Source organism: Mus caroli, unplaced genomic scaffold (assembly GCF_978045245.1).
Source record: "Mus caroli unplaced genomic scaffold, Mus_caroli_1 scaffold_2, whole genome shotgun sequence".
In the NCBI taxonomy this organism is placed as follows: Eukaryota; Metazoa; Chordata; class Mammalia; order Rodentia; family Muridae; genus Mus; species Mus caroli.
Window position 1 is genome coordinate 110,870,961 of NW_028227257.1, and position 18,106 is coordinate 110,889,066.

Sequence of the window (18,106 nt, forward strand, 5' to 3'; positions counted from 1 at the left end):
GTGACTACATGGTATCACTTAAGGTGCAATTGGAGAAGAGTGTGAATGGAGGGGACTTGTGGGACTGTCCCCTCAAGCACTCTGGCATTAAGAAGCAGGAGGAAGCCAGGTGTGGTGGTGCACGCCTTTAATCCCAGCACTCGAAAGGCAGAGGCAGGCGGATTTCTGAGTTCGAGGCCAGCCTGGTCTACAGAGTGAGTTCCAGGACAGCCAGGGCTATACAGAGAAACCCTGTCTGGAAAAACCAAAAAAAAAAAAAAAAAAAAAAAAGGAAAAAAAAGAAGCAGGAGGAAGAGCCAACAAAGGAGGCCAGTGATGATCCATCCGTACACAGATGGATGGCAGGATCCAAATGATCCTTAGTTCATGACTTGCATGGTTGAATCAGATGGCCACAGTAGACTGAAGAGTCTATACATCGAAGAAAACTGGGTGTAGAGTCTTACATCCCTCCATCTGGTGTTTTACTGTGTTACCCAATCTGGGCTCCAACTTGTGTGTTCCGCTGTCCTCTTGGGGAAGCCCTCCAAGAGCTGTGGCTTCAGACATCAGCTACCACACCTGACAAGATCACTCCCCGTTACAGCTGCGGTGCTTTAATGTGAAGACTATGGTTTATTGGGTTTTTAATGTAGGCCTTTTATATTTGTGGCCAGAGAGATGGATCAACAGGTAAACATTCTTGCCTCAGAAGCTGGGAACTCAAGTTGAAATCTCTAGAACCCGCTCCCCACCCCCCAAAATGGCATATGGCATGAGTGTTCCTACAGGAAGATGGGCAGCAGACAGGACTCCACAGAGAAGCCTGTAGGCAAACTATCCTGAACAGTGGAGAAGCAGCAAAGAGACCCTGACTCTAATAAGGAGGAACGTGAAAGCGGATGCCAGATGTTGGCTTCCAACCTTGACATATATGCTGTGGCCCATGCAAGCATTGCATGCATTTTGTATTGGAAATAACTAATATGCTGGGGTCACAAGAAGAATGGGAGGAAGGACTGGAGACTCATTTATTATATTTCCTAAACAGCATTTCCAGTCATCTTCATTATAATGCACAAGATTCCTGCTGTAGCTCAAAGTGGGGAGAGGTTTCCGTTATTCAAACATTTCTTAAGAACGTAGACAGATGCATTTCATTTATAATAGAAAACAAGCAGATGTACCTTAATACAAAGGATTAGTAAACAGCTCAGATGTAGACAGCTCACTTCTTTGAGAAAGGTTTAACAAAATATATTGTTCAACTGAATACTAAACTTAGCAAATGGTTTTATACTTGGCACACTGAAAAACTCTGGGATTCGGTGACACTGTTTTACCCCATAGAAACTGCATGAATCCCTGTAACCCTATGTGAATCATTGTATAGGCTTAAAGAATGACAATAAATTAAAGCCTCTTGTCCCAACAAGGCACCTCTCAAACCGTGTCTTTGTCACCTCCTTTATAGTTTAGACAGTTTAAACAGATTTAAGCGCGTTGCTAGGCAACTAGCTCCCGAAGCGTAACGAATTTCCTTCAGCATCCCAGCCCATTCTTTTTTATCATCTTCATACCTGATGGAAGAAAAGACAAAAAACAGTAAGCAACCTTTAGTGAGAAAGTTTTGTATGTTTTTTTTTTTTTTTTGTGTGTGTGTGTTCAGTATAAAAATGGGATCTTCTGGGGGAAAAAAAAAAAAGTCCTACCGCTTCCTACCCAGACAAAGTGCCTGCCTGGTAAATAGCTCTAGAATTCCTTTCAAAGTGTGCACACAGTGAATGAGTGTAGACCTGGACTGGGGCTATCGTATTGGAATTGGGCTGTCCAGAGATGGACAGCTGAGCAGTTCATCACCCACCCTGGGATTAGTGAAGATTGCTGGTGAAGTCAGGGGAAGCAGACTCTTAAGAAGGAGAATTCAGAAAAGCAGGACTCAGCCTAGATTGCAGTTTCAATAGTTCTGTCTCCTAGTGCCTCGTGAGACAACTGACTAGAATGCTCCCCTTTCCCTCTGCTCTTAGACTATGCCCTTGCCTCTCATTGAGAACCAACCGGTCTTCATATTTGAATTCTCAAGGCTACAAAGATAAAATTTCCATCGCCTTAAAATGTGTGCTATTATTTCAGGGACCTGGGCTGTACATAATGAGTTGGAGGCCAGCCTGGGATATTGGATGAGATCCTGTCTCAAAATACAATGGGAATTTATTTTGCATATCACAGTAGAGGGGTTGACAGGTTTCAAGTGTGGTCTGACATGTGGCTGGGGGAGGAGGATTTAAAAGCAAGACTCAGAAAGTACTGCAATACAACTGGAGGGTTTTCACCTTAGATAGCACCCCAAGTTAGAAAACAACAGATCATACAAATGAACAGTCCCATTGCTAAGCAAGACAGGGATGGGTACCCCACCCCAAACCCTACGCTAGTGCTTTTCAAGCTCTTCTGCACATGTAAAAGCATTTGGGGGATCTGTCAAGTTTCCAAAGGCCAGCCCATATCCCAACCCAGCTAAACCCATCAGCAGGAGTGGGGGAGGGGCTCTGGTGGCTTTGGAGGCTCTGTAGTGATCCCACTGTGCTGACAAGTTTGGGAACACAAACTCAGTGAGTCCCAGGCTGGGAATTCCTGAGGAGGTTCTCGTAGCCACGGTAAGAGGCCCGTTCAGCAGGAAATGGCACTTTTGACTTTTCCTTACTGCTAACTGCTTCCTCTTGCTGGGGCAGCACAGCCTGCATCAGAACCTCGTGGCTCATGGGAAGTTCGGTTAGTTGTTGGCACGGTTTCTCCCCATCAGTGTTGCTCAAACTCATCTGCACATCGGATCGCTTGAGGTTTTAGGAAACGGTGCTGCTCGAGTCTCATCTCCAGAATCTGGGCATGATCAGTCTGTGTGTGAAGGCCTGGCTCTGGTGTGTTTTAGAAGTGTCACAGAGGATTGCTGTGCAGTCAGGGTTGTGTGTGAAGGCCTGGCTCTGGTGTGTTTTAGAAGTGGCACAGAGGATTGCTGTGCAGTCAGGGTTGTGTGTGAAGGCCTGGCTCTGGTGTGTTTTAGAAGTGTCACAGAGGATTGCTGTGCAGTCAGGGTTGTGTGTGAAGGCCTGGCTCTGGTGTGTTTTAGAAGTGTCACAGAGGATTGCTGTGCAGCCAGGGTTGTGTGTGAAGGCCTGGCTCTGGTGTGTTTTAGAAGTGGCACAGAGGATTGCTGTGCAGTCAGGGTTGTGTGTGAAGGCCTGGCTCTGGTGTGTTTTAGAAGTGTCACAGAGGATTGCTGTGCAGTCAGGGTTGTGTGTGAAGGCCTGGCTCTGGTGTGTTTTAGAAGTGTCACAGAGGATTGCTGTGCAGTCAGGGTTGTGTGTGAAGGCCTGGCTCTGGTGTGTTTTAGAAGTGGCACAGAGGATTGCTGTGCAGTCAGTGTGTGTGTGAAGGCCTGGCTCTGTGTGTTTTAGAAGTGTCACAGAGGATTGCTGTGCAGTCAGGGTTGTGTGTGAAGGCCTGGCTCTGGTGTGTTTTAGAAGTGGCACAGAGGATTGCTGTGCAGTCAGGGTTGAGGTTCACTCCCTATTCACCCTTGCACCTGTTCTCCAAACCTCTAATGGTTCCATTATTCATTCTATTTCTGTTAAGTCTGGTATTTCTGTATCTCACCCTCTTGCCGATTCTAGCCTCCATGGTCCTTGTAAATCTCCAGTTTATTATTATTATTATTATTATTATTATTATTATTATTTGTTTGTTTTGTTTTGTTTTTAACTTTTTTTGAGGGAATGAGAGATTGCAATGAACTGTGTTTTATAGCCACTTTTCCCTCAACACAACTAGTTACTACAACATAAGGATTTTTTTTAAAGCTTATATGTGTATGTGTGTGTATGTACATGTATGTATTGTATATGTGTGTGTATGTGTATATACATGGGATTGAATTATAGTGCATCAGGTGTCCTGCAGCTAAGCAGCAGGGAATAAAGCACCTGCTAGTTTGGGTCCAGAACGAATAACATCCACTCTTTGGTCTCAGGTGCCCTGCCGTCATTGATTGGACATAAACGAAGTGTGCAACGAATCAAGTAGGAATCTTGTTAAAATGCCACCTCTGATTCAGGGGCGGTGAGGCGGGGTCTGGGATACTGCATCTCCAAGCAGCTCTAAGGGATGCTAATGCTGCAGGTGTTCGATAAGCTGTACTGGGGAGCAGGGCATCAGCCTGTCTGATGCTCGAAGACCTCCAGCCTTGTTAGTGGGGCTGGTCTTGAAGCTGATGGAGCATGGGCGTGGCTGCTTCTAGGAGAGTATGCAGCATCAGCTCACTTCGGCTCTCCTTAGGCACCCAAGAGTTCCCTCCTGTAAGTCAGATGTCAAACACAGTGCCTGGGCTAGCAGCAAAAACCATCCATTCTAAGTATCCTGATGGGACCTGTCAATCAGCAGATGCCCTGCACAAGACTGTGGTCTCCAAATGGAACCTATGCTCCTGTGACCTCTAGGACACGTCTTGGTTTCCATTTGATATTTACTGTATCTGACACTATGGTAAAAGTGTTCCCTGCCCTTTAAAAAGCATTCTTTGACTAAAATAGTTCAGTTGAGTAACCACTGCAGACTTGGAAGAATTGCCCCACAGCTGTCAGGGTGGTAAAATGGATAGCCACTTTCACTTCTTTTTATTTATTTGTTTTTGAGACAGGGTTTCTCTGTATAGCACTGGCTGTCCTGGAACTCACTTTGTAGACCAGGTTGGTCTCGAACCCAGAAATCTGCCTGCCTTTGCCTCCCAAGTGCTGGGATTAAAGACGTGCACCACCACCACCCAGCTTCACTTCTTTTTTAAAAAGCATTCACAGCCAGTCCTGGTGGTGCACGCCTTTAATCCCAGCATTCCACTCAGGAGGCAGAGGCTCATGGACCTCTTGAATTTGAGACCAAACTGGTCTAAAAAAAAGGGGGGGGGACTGAAAAAAAAAAGCATTTACTAATGAAACCATCAAACAATTTGAAGAATAAATTATACTTAATGAGCGCATATAAAATTCAAAAAGCTAAATATTTCTTCGGTGCTCTGGGGTTTGAAAAAATAATTTTTAAAAAATGTGCATTGGTGGTGTTTGCCTGCATGTATGTCTGTGTGGGGATGTTATAAACCCTGGAGCTGGAGTTACAGACTGTTGTGAGCTGCCAGGTAGGTGCTCCAGGACCTCTGGAAGAACAGCCAGGACTCTTAGCCACTGAGCCATCTCTCCAGCCCCCAAGTGCTGTGTTTTCTTAGGAAAGGAACTGAAGGAAAATAAAGCCCTCTGCCCTAGTTAGTGGGTGGCTGGAGTATTACACGCTTAAAGCTAGAACTGGGCAGGAAAGCTCAACTCTCCTAACTCATTTTACAGTGGAAGAAACCTGTCTAGGGCTGGAGTGGTGGCTTAGCAGTCAAGACCACTGACTGGTCTCCCAGAGGACCCAGGTTTGATCCCCAGCATCTACATGGTGACTCACAGATGTCTGTAACTCCAGCTCTCTCCAGCGCCCCCTTCTGGCGCCAGGAGGCATCGGACAGGCATGTGGTATACAGACATACATGCAGGCAAAACACCCATATACATAAAATAACATTTTTTTAAAAAAAATTAAAATAACAACAAAAAAGAAACCAGTCTGGATGACGTCTTTCTTTAGTCTCACAGCTAATCACAAATACTTGGTCAGAAAGTTGCATATTCGAAAGTTCAGTTAAACTTGAAGTGTATAGCTTACCACTGAGACATATCGTGCGTGATGGGAAAATCTGGCTTATTTACTACAGTATTGCTTATCGGTGATCTGATTTAATACTGGTTTAAAGAACTGAGCAGAGGACAACTTACTTCCATATGTCATTGACTTCAGTGGGTGCAAACTCTTTAGATTCCAGCTGGATCATCGCAAAGCCGCCGATGGCGTACAGGGATCCCGCCAGGCTCACCAGGCTGATAGAACTTCTTTCTTGGGGAAATTCCGTCATCACTTCCCACCTACGTATTTTATTGAAAAATGCAGTCAACATGAAATGTACAGAAATACACCATTTTGATGTAATTTTGTTATTTTTAAAGGTTGTGTGTGTCTTGTGTGTGTGTGTGTGTATAAAACTAGAAACACGGAGGGTTTATAGCTTTGTGAGGTTTGCACTTCTTTATTTTAGACAGGGTTTCACTGCACGGCTCTGGCTGGCCTGGAACTCAGAGATCTGTCTGCCTCTGCCTCCCTGCAGTTGCCAGTCAAAGTCATGCCCCACCCACAGAGTCCAGTAGATTTAAGCTTTTTTTTTTCTTATACTGGAGCATTTACCCTTAGTATCCAGTCTTCAAGAACATCATTTTTAGCCGGGCGTGGTGGCACACGCCTTTAATCCCAGCACTGGGGAGGCAGAGGCAGGTGGATTTCTGAGTTCGAGGCCAGCCTGGTCTACAGAGTGTGTTCCAGGACATCCAGGGCTACACAGAGAAACCCTGTCTCAAAAAACAAAACAAAACCAAAAAAAAAAAAAAACAAAACCCAAAAAACAACCCATCATTTTTAGTGATCATTTAAATCTAGTTTCGTAAAAATGCCTTGTGATTTGCGGATATCAAATTATTTTGTAATCATATACATTTGGTATCTGTAATATGTAATAATACTCTAAATTTTCATTGCTAATGTAATGAATATGCTATTGTATATATACTATAGGTATAATGTACAATCTACAATACATATGTGAATGTATAAAACATATGTACTCACCTAGGCATGTAAGCTCAAAAATTTAGAAGGATTAATTTTGTACAAAAATATTAGTCAAGTATCTTTTCACATTAATTCAATAAAAACAAAAGTTAAAAAAAAAGAAATGTATAAAGCATCCATAGTTTATGAGTGCTAGTTGTTAACAGGTGGAAATCTTTTAATTTTTTTTTTTGAGGCAGTATTTCTCTATGTGGACCAGGCTAGCCATGAACTCAGAGATCCACCTGCTTCTGCCTCTCAAGTGCTGGGATTAAAGGTGTGCACCACCATGCCTGGCCAAAAAAACCCAAACAAACAAACAAACAAACAAAAACCAGCAACAACAACAAAAAAACCCTTTTAATTCTTAAACTACCTGTTCCTAAGACATGCATATTCATCTAAGTTTACACAGTGTTTCAGAGGTAATAAATGCCTTTGCTAAGTGACAAGATCGACACAATTAGTGCTGTGTTGGGCAGACAGTGTGTCAACATTAACTCATGAGTCGCACATTCCTAATGACAAGGCATGGGGAGTGGGAAATACCTCCCCTCTAAGCTCAGGTTCTCTGGCTTCCCCTCCTGGAGCCTGAGAGAGCATAGTTGCTACCGAGGTGCAATAACTAAATGTACAGGACTCATACGCTGCAGCAAAGCAACTCACTTATTGGTTTTGAGGTCAAAGGCTTCAACTGAAGCTGAAAGACCATCTTCAGTGACACCTCCTGCGATCACAATCTTGCCTTTATGGATTGCCACGCCAAACATGGAACGAGGGGTTTTCATCGGAGCCAGATCTTTCCAGTCTCCTTTCTTGGGGTTGTAGATAAATACCCTATTTGTACACTTTCTGTGAATATAAAAAGAAAACAAATCTTCCTTTTAGAACCAATTTTTTTGTATGTGTGAAAGCTGCTTTAATATTTAGTTCTGTTTGTGACAGAGAACATAGTACTTTATCTAAAATGACCTGGAATTGTTTGGGGCCAGGGATGTAGCTTTGTGGCAGAGTGCTAACAAAGCACGTGTGAGCCTCTGTGCTCCAACATGAAACAAAAGGTTTTCCCAGTGAGTCCATCCCTGTCTACATAAGCTCCGATATCAACAGACCATTGTACCCGTAGATTTCATAAGTAATGATGTAGGCTGATTAATGATGAAAACACTTTTACATGCTAAATGCCAGCAGAAACACGTAGACTCATCAAATTAGTCTCAGGATGGACCCTAGGGATTCTTAAAAGTTTTCCATAACTGATCAATAGTCCCAAATCCAATAGTTATCAGTTTGGTAATGCCAACAAACAAAAACTCTTTTGTGAGAATAGTTTTTTTTTCTTTTTTTCTCTTTTTCTTTTTTTTTTTTTTTTCGAGACAGGGTTTCTCTGTGTAGTCCTGGCTGTCCTGAAATTCACTCTGTAGACCAGGCTTGCCTCGAACTCAGAAATCTGCCTGCCTCTGCCTCTAGTTTTTTTCTTAATATGAAAAAGATCGGGTTGGAGAGATAGCTCAGTGGTTAAGAGCACTGACTGCTCTTCCAAAGGACCTGAGTTCAATTCCCAGCAACCACATGGTGGCTCACAACCATCTGCAATGTGATCTGATGCTGTAGTCATATACATAAAATAAATAAATCTTTTTTTAAACAAAGGAAGAAAAAGGATCATACATAAACATTTCCTTTAAGACTTGGCTATGGCAAGGAAAGTCTTGAGAGCAAAATAGAAAATCATATTCACTAGGGCACTTTATTATGCCCCCTCTGCCCCACCCCCATATTTGGGATTGGACTTTCATAGTCTAGAAAGTGCTATTGAGTTACACCCCCACCAGGCTCAGCCCCCTACTTTTAGCTAATGATTTATTCCAAAATTCGTTCTTCCTCCCTTCCTTTTTCTTTCCTTTTTTCCTTCTCTCTCTGTCTCTGTCTCTCTCACCTTCCTTCCTTCCTTCCTTATTTTTTTTTTTTTATTATGTATACAGTGTCCTATCTGCATGTATACCTGCAGGCCAGAAGAGGGCACCAGATCTCTTTATAGATGGTTATGAGCCACCATGTGGTTACTGGGGATTGAACTCAGGACCTCTGGAAGAGCAACCAGTGCTCTTAACCTCCGAGCCATCTCTCTAGCCCTATTTCAAAGTTCTTGACTTGAACATTTGCTAGGCAATGCTGTCTAGGAACTAAGATTCTCAAGATTAATATATTATTTCTGGCAGACATGAATGCTTATGGATGTATTGATTTTCTGGTTATTAATGTTATCTGAAGGAAACAATTTAAATCATTTTGGCAGAATTTCAATGTTTTCAAAGTCATAATGCACTTAACAGATATTGTTTATTCCATTTACTCAGAGAAAGATCCAAATTAAGAGTGCATTTACTATGTCCATTCTTTTTTTTTTTTTTTTAAGATTTATTTATTTATTATATGTAAGTACACTGTAGCTGTCTTCAGACACTCCTGAAGAGGGCGCCAGATCTTGTTACAGATGGTTGTGAGCCACCATGTGGTGCTGGGATTTGAACTCTGGACCTTCGGAAGAGCAGTCGGGCGCTCTTACCCACTGAGCCATCTCACCAGCCCTACTATGTCCATTCTTAAGTATTCATTTGATGGAAAAAGCAAAGATTAAGGAAGGGATGTCATTTCTGGATATAACATCTTTGAATATGGAGAGAGAGAATAAAATGACTCATTGCTTACATTTTCTGTGTTTTTTAAAAATCATTTTCATTGAATAAAATTAATAAGTTCCAGAATACAGAGGTTTTTACTTGACAAAGAAGTTTGTATTTGACTTTCTTCCTGCTACACCTGTATTCTTTTGTTGTTTTTGTTTTGAGATGGGGTCTTGCTATGTCATCTAGGTGGTCTGGAAATCCTGGAATCAGCTGAGTCTCTGGCCTCAGCCTGGGACTGTGGCTGCATGCTACTGTGCCCAACTGGACCCTTACAATCATAATTTCATTCCCCTTTCATGGTTGGACAGCTCTATTAATAATTAGCCTGGGCAAACAATAACCAAGTAAGGCAGCTTCCTCTAGGATGAGAGACTTCACACTGTAAAGGAAAGGTGACCATTTGACTAGATGGGATGCTGGCTTACTGACCTTAGGAGCGCTCTCTGGGATGTAAGATCTGTCCTAACCACAGATGGCTGGGAACCGTGGATCTCAGTCTTCCTAATGTAGTTCCTCATGTGGTAGTGAACCCACAACCAAAAAATTATTTTTGTTGTTAATTCATAACTGTGCTTTTACTACTGTTATGAATCATGGTGAAATTTCTGTGTTTTCCAACGGTCTTAGTTTGATTGTGGTGACCCACAGATTGAGAAACACTGGCCTAGAAGCCGAGATGGGTTCCTACATGAGATGTACCTTCGTTTTCTCTCAAGGAACTAACTAGAAGTAGTGAAATGGAGACCTGTGAGGGAGTGAGTCACCAACATGTCGCTGGAGAAATGACTGCACTCCTCCAATGACTGTGCTTCTCAGTCTCCAACTGATATAAATTCCCTTTGCACATAAAGTACAAATCCACATTGTTTTCTGTATATTGCTTTACTGATGGATCTACTTCGATGCCATGTTAAAGAATATAGTGGAAATGTGTATCCACTGGTGCCTTCCCCTGCAGCTTGGTGACCTGAGTTCAGTCCCTAGATCCTGCATGGTGGGAGGAGCTCGGCTGTGTAGTCTTCTGCCATGTGTGTGTGTGCTTCGGGCAGCGTGCCCCATCCACGTTATATGATAACAAAGTGGAAAATGTAAGTGTCAGTCTGCTTATGGTTCAGTGAGTAAGAAAGCCTACTGGTCTCTGTAGTAAAATAAAAAGCAGTTAAATAAAAGGCTGACTGTGCTCCTAGATGCTGCTCTTCCACTATCTAGATGTGTATCGTTGAGGGATTGTGCTCAGATGGCAGTGTCTTATAATCCTCTCTATTTGGTCTAGTGACTTGAAAATCTTATTTTTTCTTCAAAAATAATTACAATGTCCTCTCATAACTTTTCAAAATTGTATTTGCAGTTTTTATCTGCAAAATATGATGTTAGAGACCCAAGTCCCATTTCAATATGTAGGAAGAAGGAGAAGAAGAGGAAGAGGAGGAGAAGAGGAAGAGGAGGAGGAAGAGGAGGGGGAGGAAGAGGAAGAGGAGGAGGAAGAGGAAGAAACCTTTGCCATAGTCACTTGAATGTAAATCAAAAGGAAACTCTAGGGCACTTACTTGTCATCTGTCTTTCCGCCTAGACAGTATATCATCCCATTGTGTGAAATCACATTATGGCCATAAACTTTAATAGGAAGATTTTTCACTTCACTCCACTTTGCAGACCTAAAATTAAATGATAACAGAATTCATGTTCCAGCTGGTGAAAATACGGATTTGTTGTAGGCATGCTTGCGGAACAGAAATATTATGGAACCCTTATGTCAACTTACACAGGATCGTAGCATAGCGCAGAATCCAGTGAAGCCTCTGTTTGAAGGTCTTTGCCGGCCACCACATAGATTTTGTCATCTACTTCTCCCAGACCAAAGAGACACCTGGCTGATGGGAGAGGCGGAAGTCCGACCCACTCAGATGTTACGTTATCAAGCTGGAAAAAAATGAGTTATGGAAATAGGTAGAAAAATATTACTAAGAAGTTCTCAATGTTTTATGTATTGTTTAAAATTTACAGAGATGAATGAAGATCTTTTACAACTATAATCCTAAAGTATTATGTTTTAGCTCAGAATTACTAAAGAAAATAAGACAATCTACTTGGCTTATAAAAATAAAATAAACAAAAGCAAATACAAAACTCCCAAAATGACATCAAGAGAGAGCAGAGGATAAAATGGAATTGTTAGAAGTGGGCAGTTTCTCGTTCAGTTCTTCTCTGAAGTTGCCTCATTCTGTTTTCAGACGAGGAATCTTAATACTTTTGGGACGCTGGGGAAAGACAGGGTGTCTGTGCAGGGGTCACAGTATGTGAATGACCTCTACATGCTATATTTAACACACTCCCAAAGCCAGCACCCGGGACAGCTGGACTTGTCGCTCAGCCCACAGGCTACTGAGAGGTGGGCAGTATCACTTTTCCATGTTTGAAACATGTCTAGGTTCCCTATGTTTTGTTGTTTTGGGTTTAGGAAAATACTCATTTTAATACCTGTGTTTTGGCTGGAGTCATTTTAAATATTGTCTTTTTGGCTTGTGCTGAGAAGCAGTCTGGCTTGCAGCCAGCTCTAAGATGGACCTGCCAGTGCTCTGACTAGGGATTCATTTTGGCACTTACTTTCTAAAGTCTTAACATACTCCTTTTTGCATTTTAGGGCAGCTCTGCCAAGGAACCTCTTTCTGAGAGGTGTAGCTATGTGGTTGCACGCCATTTCCAGGTGAAGAGAAATTGCATTCATCTCAAAACCAGTACAGCCAGGAAGAGGAGAGGCCAGTAGTGAAGAGGAGGGGCTTCTCTGGAAACCTTTCTGTCTCTGGTCTAGTAGTGCCAGTTAAAGTTCTGAGACCAAAGGACACACCAAGACATGGGGTGAATCCCCTTGGGCACAGGGTTAGCTTAGTTTCGGCATCTAGATTGTGACTGTAATGTTTTCATTTTTGGAAAAGAATCTGCGTCAAGAAAGAATCATGGGGCTGAGACTATGTAGTGCAGTGGGGCTGAGATTACATGTGCAAACCCCTGGGTTTGCTTCCTAGCACAGCCGTGGAGTGAGAGAGTACTAGGTAATAAAGTAGAACTAACAATAAACGTTTATGGAAGTCTGACTCTGAAAAGTTCTGTGCAAAATAGACAAGGAATCTCATTTGGCCTCACGGTTAGGTACACTTGACCAACTTCACGTGGCGTTTTAGGTGGGTTTCAATACCATGCCGTCTAGTAAGTCTATAGGCATTTTGTTGCTTGAGACAGGGTGACATCATGTGGCTTTCGTACTTTCATTTTTAATGGATCAACAGCTATCTCAATCCAAACCCGAGGGCCCAGTTCCCATACAGACTGTGTAGTGCCCACCTTTGTATCTTATCCTTGAAGCATTTTCTATACCAGATGACCGTAGGTGGCCAGCCAACGCCTTTAGCAGATCAGCTCTCAAGCTATTTAACCCTTCAAGATCCCACTCTGTTAAAATTAGGGTTTATACCTAGAATACTCAAAGTGTGGTCTGGTTACTTCGGCCTGAAACCTGATGAATCTCTTCCATGGAGGAGGGGAGATCAGTCTTAATAAGGCCCCAAATTCCCACAGTTTATTTGCAGCACATGCCAAATGTCAGTTCACTCTGAGCTTAATACATCTCACAGTGCAGCCAAGCAGGAAAATACAAAGCCTGAAATTCTCACACAAAGCCCTCTTTCATCATTTCAATTCAGGCATCTTGATCTTCATCGGTAGCTCCTGCTTCATCAGGTAATTTCACTTGGAAATTGAGACACAAAGATGAAGGGAAGCTGAGGGCTTGAAAACAGAGTGCGGGCTCTGGGTGTGTTTTTGAAGTGCGTTCGTGTGTGTGTGTGTGTGTGTGTGTGTGTGTGTGTGTGTGTAGAATTACTGTGCTGTAACTGTTCCTTGGGTCTATGATTATATTATCTCTCTGACCTGTCTGTCTGTCTGACCTGTCTGTCTGTCTGTGCCTGACTACCTATCCATCTGGTTTGATAGTTTTCACTTCCCAGATATGTTTGCAATCTTTTTCATTGGCCTTGCCCTTTCTAAAGTTAATCTGAATTTGAAGTTAGGGCTTGGGGAAATGTCCGGGTCACATTCAAATACTTTTGCTAGTTTCCTTTTACTGGAACTTTGAAGATTAAGAAACATGATCAGTGTATATTATTTTGACTATATTTCTCTAACAGAGCAACTTGGTGAAGGGCAGTATTTGTGAACGCACAGTATGTTGTGTATTTTGAGAGCATTCAGTGACTGTGGTATGACATTCCACACTTGCTTATCTCTGGCCTTCCCAATTTAAGTGCCTGAAAACCCCAGGCCACAATTAGCTACGATCTAAACAAATTCTTACTGATCAAATCACAAGCTGCAAAGTATTGATTGGCAATATTGAAGGTGCAGGTTAAGTCAAAAGGGTGGCATTTGGGGACACTTTTTTTTTTATGATACAAGGGGTACAAATTCCACAAGAGTTCTTTCTCTTTCAATAAACTCTTTTATATAGTAACAATAAATAAGAAATGAAATGTTTCTTCCCTCACCTCCAATTAAAAGGAAGGAGAAAAGCAGGCTAAGTCCCACTCCCTTGCAGTGTGTAAGGCATTCAGGTGTAGACAAATAACTTTGCTTAGGAAAATATCCTAACCTATTTATCAGGTGATAGTATTAAAGATTATAAAGTCAGTCTTTACCAAAGCCCTGAGTTTTGAAGGATTATAGCTGCCATCAGGTACCTATACACTATTAGGGAGAAAGGGTGGGAAGAAAACCTTGAGTAATGAGTTAGTAGTACAAGGACTTCCTTCACCACACCCTTTTATTAAATATTATGTCTATTTCTGCCAACACTCTTAAGTTTCACAGCGTAAGAGGGCACAGTGGGCTATCCATGTGAACTGTATGTAACCCCCCCCCCACACACACACCCAGATAACTCACAAATTAGCTAATAGTAGTGACCCTCATTCCACCTATGCTTCCTTACCTGGAAAAAGTACGATTGCAGGGGTTGATCCTTATTTTCTTCGTCCACATACAGTCCCCCGACCACGTAGACCTGATTCTGTTGGGTAACAAGACTGGAATGGTTTCTGGGGATCTGCTCTGCTAGGGCAGTAAGGTAGCACTCATTTTCCATGGGGTCATACGCTACTGCAGCTGTGTCATTGACCAAGAGGATGAGATCTTTAACAAACATTCCATGCCTGGGGATATCATTCAGGTAACCAGGAAGTAAGTCTTCATCACCAACATCGCCGTTCACCTCGCCCACCCCCGCCTTCTCTGCATTTTTGCTGGGTTCCGGAAGTTTGCCTGCAAAAGCGTCTTTTAGAACTTTGATTTTTTTCTGGACTTCTGGGTTGCTTTTAATTATGTCATCTTTCTCAACATGATCTTTGAAATATTTCTCTGCCATAAGGCGAAAACGAATACAGTCAAACACCTCACTCAGATTTTTTGCCCTGTTTTCTTTGTCTGTCCGCACCCATTTCATCACGGCCTCAAATACTACTTCCTCCTTTTCTACGTTGAGGCTGTCGTTTGAAATGACGGAGATCAGTTCTTGTGGGGACAGTTGCATGAAATCTTCTTCCTTACAAATCTGCACAAAGCGATCAGACACAAACTCCCGGGCAGAAATGGCAAGTCTCGGGCAGTCGAGAAGCAGCCCTAGTCTTAGGATGGCCAGACAGTTCCCGGGAGCCAGTCTTTTCTGAAGGTAAGACACACAGACCGTGAACACGGACGGGATCTGGAAGCGGCTGGACAGGGCGAAGATGTCTTGCACATTCCCATCATTGAGATCGATACTGGCAGAGTACAGATATTTGATGATCAAATCAAGTATAGCAGGATCCACGTTGTCTAGCGCTACCTCCTTTTTTTTCTCCTCCTCAATTTCAGATAAAAAATACTCACGGAAGTAAGGGCTACAAGCCGATAGTATCAGTCTGTGGCAAGGAAAACTTTTGTCACCTGCTTTTAGGGTGCAATCGATGAACTTTTTCTCTTCCAGGAGATCTTTTAGACCATCCTGAAGAAGGGTGGATTGGTAAAGCCGGAGTTCCTCTGCAAGCTCCCGCTGGGAATCCATTCTGTGAGGAACCTGGGTAAGGAGGGGGACACTGAGGGTCTTCGCTCCTGGTTGCACACAGGTCTAGCTGTAAAAAGGCAGATCAGTATGCCCTGCGCAGCCTGAAGCCTTTGCAATTTAATCCCACCGGCTAAATATAGACACCGGCTCTAACAACGGGAATTTAGGAGAGCTAGTTTGGAAAGGAGTGCTGTTCAGCTGTTTGAGATTGAAAATAACAACTGGGACTTCTGGTCACTAAGGAAACTGCTAAGAAACAGGGCATTCAGGTGAAGTGGAAAGCCACGAAATACAGAGAGCCCTGAAACATATGTTAATAAAGGCTGGCCACGAGACAACGCTTACTGAGCTAACAGAAACAAAATGGATCATAAAAATGAGTCACTCCTCTAAAAATGGCCTAGTGGCAAGCTACTTGGCTGTCTGAATTAATGATGCCAAGGTCAAGAATATGAGGTGAGTTCACTGCAATTCTCATAAGCTATGAGTCCGATGGTTTAAAATAAAGAATGCTGCTTCCTACTAAAAGTAGATAGAATTTTGTTTTTTGAGTAGGAAATGTAAAGATGTTTATATACTTCTTCGTTTTATATAACCTTTAAGTGATATCTCCATCATAACTGAAGCAACAAATGCAGAGAAACTTAATTTTCTAAAATATTCTAAATTATCTTTATTTTTAGGTGGGAAAACTATAATTACTACTAAATTATCAAATTCATTTACATTCTGTCTTGCTATACAAGGGATAGGAAATGACAATAATACAAAAAAAAAAAAGGAAAATAAAGACAAAAATTTAAAAGGAATCAAGACCAGAGAAAAACAGTTAAGCCTTTGGGGAAAGAAAAGATCCACATACAAACTAGGGATATTTTGTGCTGAAACCTACCTTTCACAAAATAAAAACTTAAAAAATAGAACAGATGCAACCCTATGGGAAAAGTGCTGTCCCTGGAGACAGTAAAATCAGGGTGAGCAACTCTATCACCTGTATTATTTAGAGAGCAGGCCTTGCTTAAGAAAATATAATTCTGGAGACATATTTAAGCTGCTGATAACGGGACACCCTATGGAACGAAGAAGTGATTTCAAAGTGGCACACACCTGTAATTCCAGGACCTGTGAGGCAGAGGGAGGAAATATATTCTCCACTACACAGTGAGTTTAAGACTAGCCTGGGCTGTGTGAATAGACCCTGTCACTTCTCCAACTGTCTCTTCCTTTATATCTAGATGGCATTATACATTTCTTCATGAAGTCCTTTGTGACAGGACCATGATCGCATCCTCAATCCAGTAGAACTACAGAGATGCCAAAGCTTCAATGGCTGCTGTTCTTAAATGTGACCCCCAAACAGAAGTTCAGTGAAGACCTGACTTATGTACTGTGGGTTTGTGTTCTGTCCATATAGTCCCTATGCCTCATGGATGTTCCACAAATATGTGTTGAATGAGCAAACATCCCAAATTCAGGGAATTATGTATTCCCAAGCTTTCCGTTCTCTCTCCATAAAGGGCACTTTTCTTTCTATCACGGTGAGTTGATGGCTCTGCCAGCTGCCGTGGTGACAGCTGAAGGGAGGGCTCAACGGTTCTGTTCCATTTATAGATGTCATTAAAGGTTTTAACACACGGGATGGAACTAGCAGCTGCTCCCCTGTTTAAACAATACGTGATTCACCCCTCTCCAAAGGTAACACCTAACATTTGAATAGATTAGGGGGTCAGATGTAAACAGCGGGGAATGTCGTTTGCTGATTCCTTGTTGGTGGACCTTGGTATTGTCCTGTTTGTTCACTATCAGTGAGCAGGCATTTTATTTGTAATCTCTAAATACTGGACATCCTTTCTTACTTCAGTGAAGAAACCCATGTACAGTTTTTTCATCAGTTTCGAGTGGATCTAGACAGCACTAGGTTGTACTGTTGCTGTGGTTGTGCGTAGTATTAGACTTTATTGTAAATGTATTTACGTGCTTGCTCATTTCTCACTAATGAAAAATGGTGCCTTTGATAAATACCATTATTTGTTGAAAGATTCCATAAATGTTCTTCAGACGGTCACTGTAGCCAAAACAACTGAATGATGTTGGAAAGGTCTGCAAATGTTATCTGAGAAATCTTCAAAGGGTTCTCAATGAATACAAACAAGGTCGTCAATGAATGGACAGAACAATTTCCTTATAAAGCAAATGCATTCTTGCCCAAACTTCATGACATTATTTATAAATTAACAGTACTAACATTCTGTAGTGATGTACACCATAGTAAAAATTTTTAGTTTTCACAAAAACAAACCCCTAAAAATGATGTATTTAAGAACTGCAATTTGGGAGGCCTCAGGGGCAAAGATATATCTTTGTGAGTTCAAGGCCAGCCTGGTCTACATAGTGAGTTCTAGGGCAGCCAGAGCTGCATAGTGAGACCCTGTCTCAAAAACAGATAAACAGACAAACAACAAACAAATAGAACTATAATTTGAATTACAGTTTTACATTTCTTTTTTTTTCTTTTTCTTTTTTCCCAGAGCTAAGGACTGACAGTTTTACATTTCAAGTTCTGTGATAACATATTTAAACTAAATGTCTAGTTAAGAAGTTT

At 42.0% G+C, this 18,106-nt stretch overlaps 1 protein-coding gene across 1 annotated transcript; it reads right to left on the reverse strand.

The window, feature by feature from the left end:
- Positions 1–309: 309 nt before the first annotated feature.
- Klhl41 (kelch like family member 41) lies at positions 310–15,841 on the reverse strand. Its single transcript, XM_021156243.3, has 6 exons — positions 14,395–15,841; positions 11,176–11,333; positions 10,961–11,068; positions 7,390–7,575; positions 5,841–5,987; positions 310–1,559 (listed from the first exon to the last, which is right to left on the reverse strand). Exons 1-6 carry the CDS (start codon positions 15,502–15,504, stop codon positions 1,448–1,450), a joined length of 1,821 nt encoding a protein of 606 aa, XP_021011902.1. The 5' UTR covers positions 15,505–15,841; the 3' UTR covers positions 310–1,447.
- Positions 15,842–18,106: the final 2,265 nt, after the last annotated feature.

Excerpts from the sequence above, each read along its gene's own strand:
- Klhl41 (XM_021156243.3), bottom strand. The coding sequence starts at position 15,504 with ATGGATTCCCAGCGGGAGCTTGCAGAGGAACTCCGGCTTTACCAATCC. Across the intron at positions 11,069-11,175 it reads GCGCTATGCTACGATCCTGT|GTCTGCAAAGTGGAGTGAAG; the intron begins GTAAGTTGACAT and ends ATTTAATTTTAG. Across the intron at positions 5,988-7,389 it reads TTTGACCTCAAAACCAATAA|GTGGGAAGTGATGACGGAAT; the intron begins GTGAGTTGCTTT and ends TAAAATACGTAG.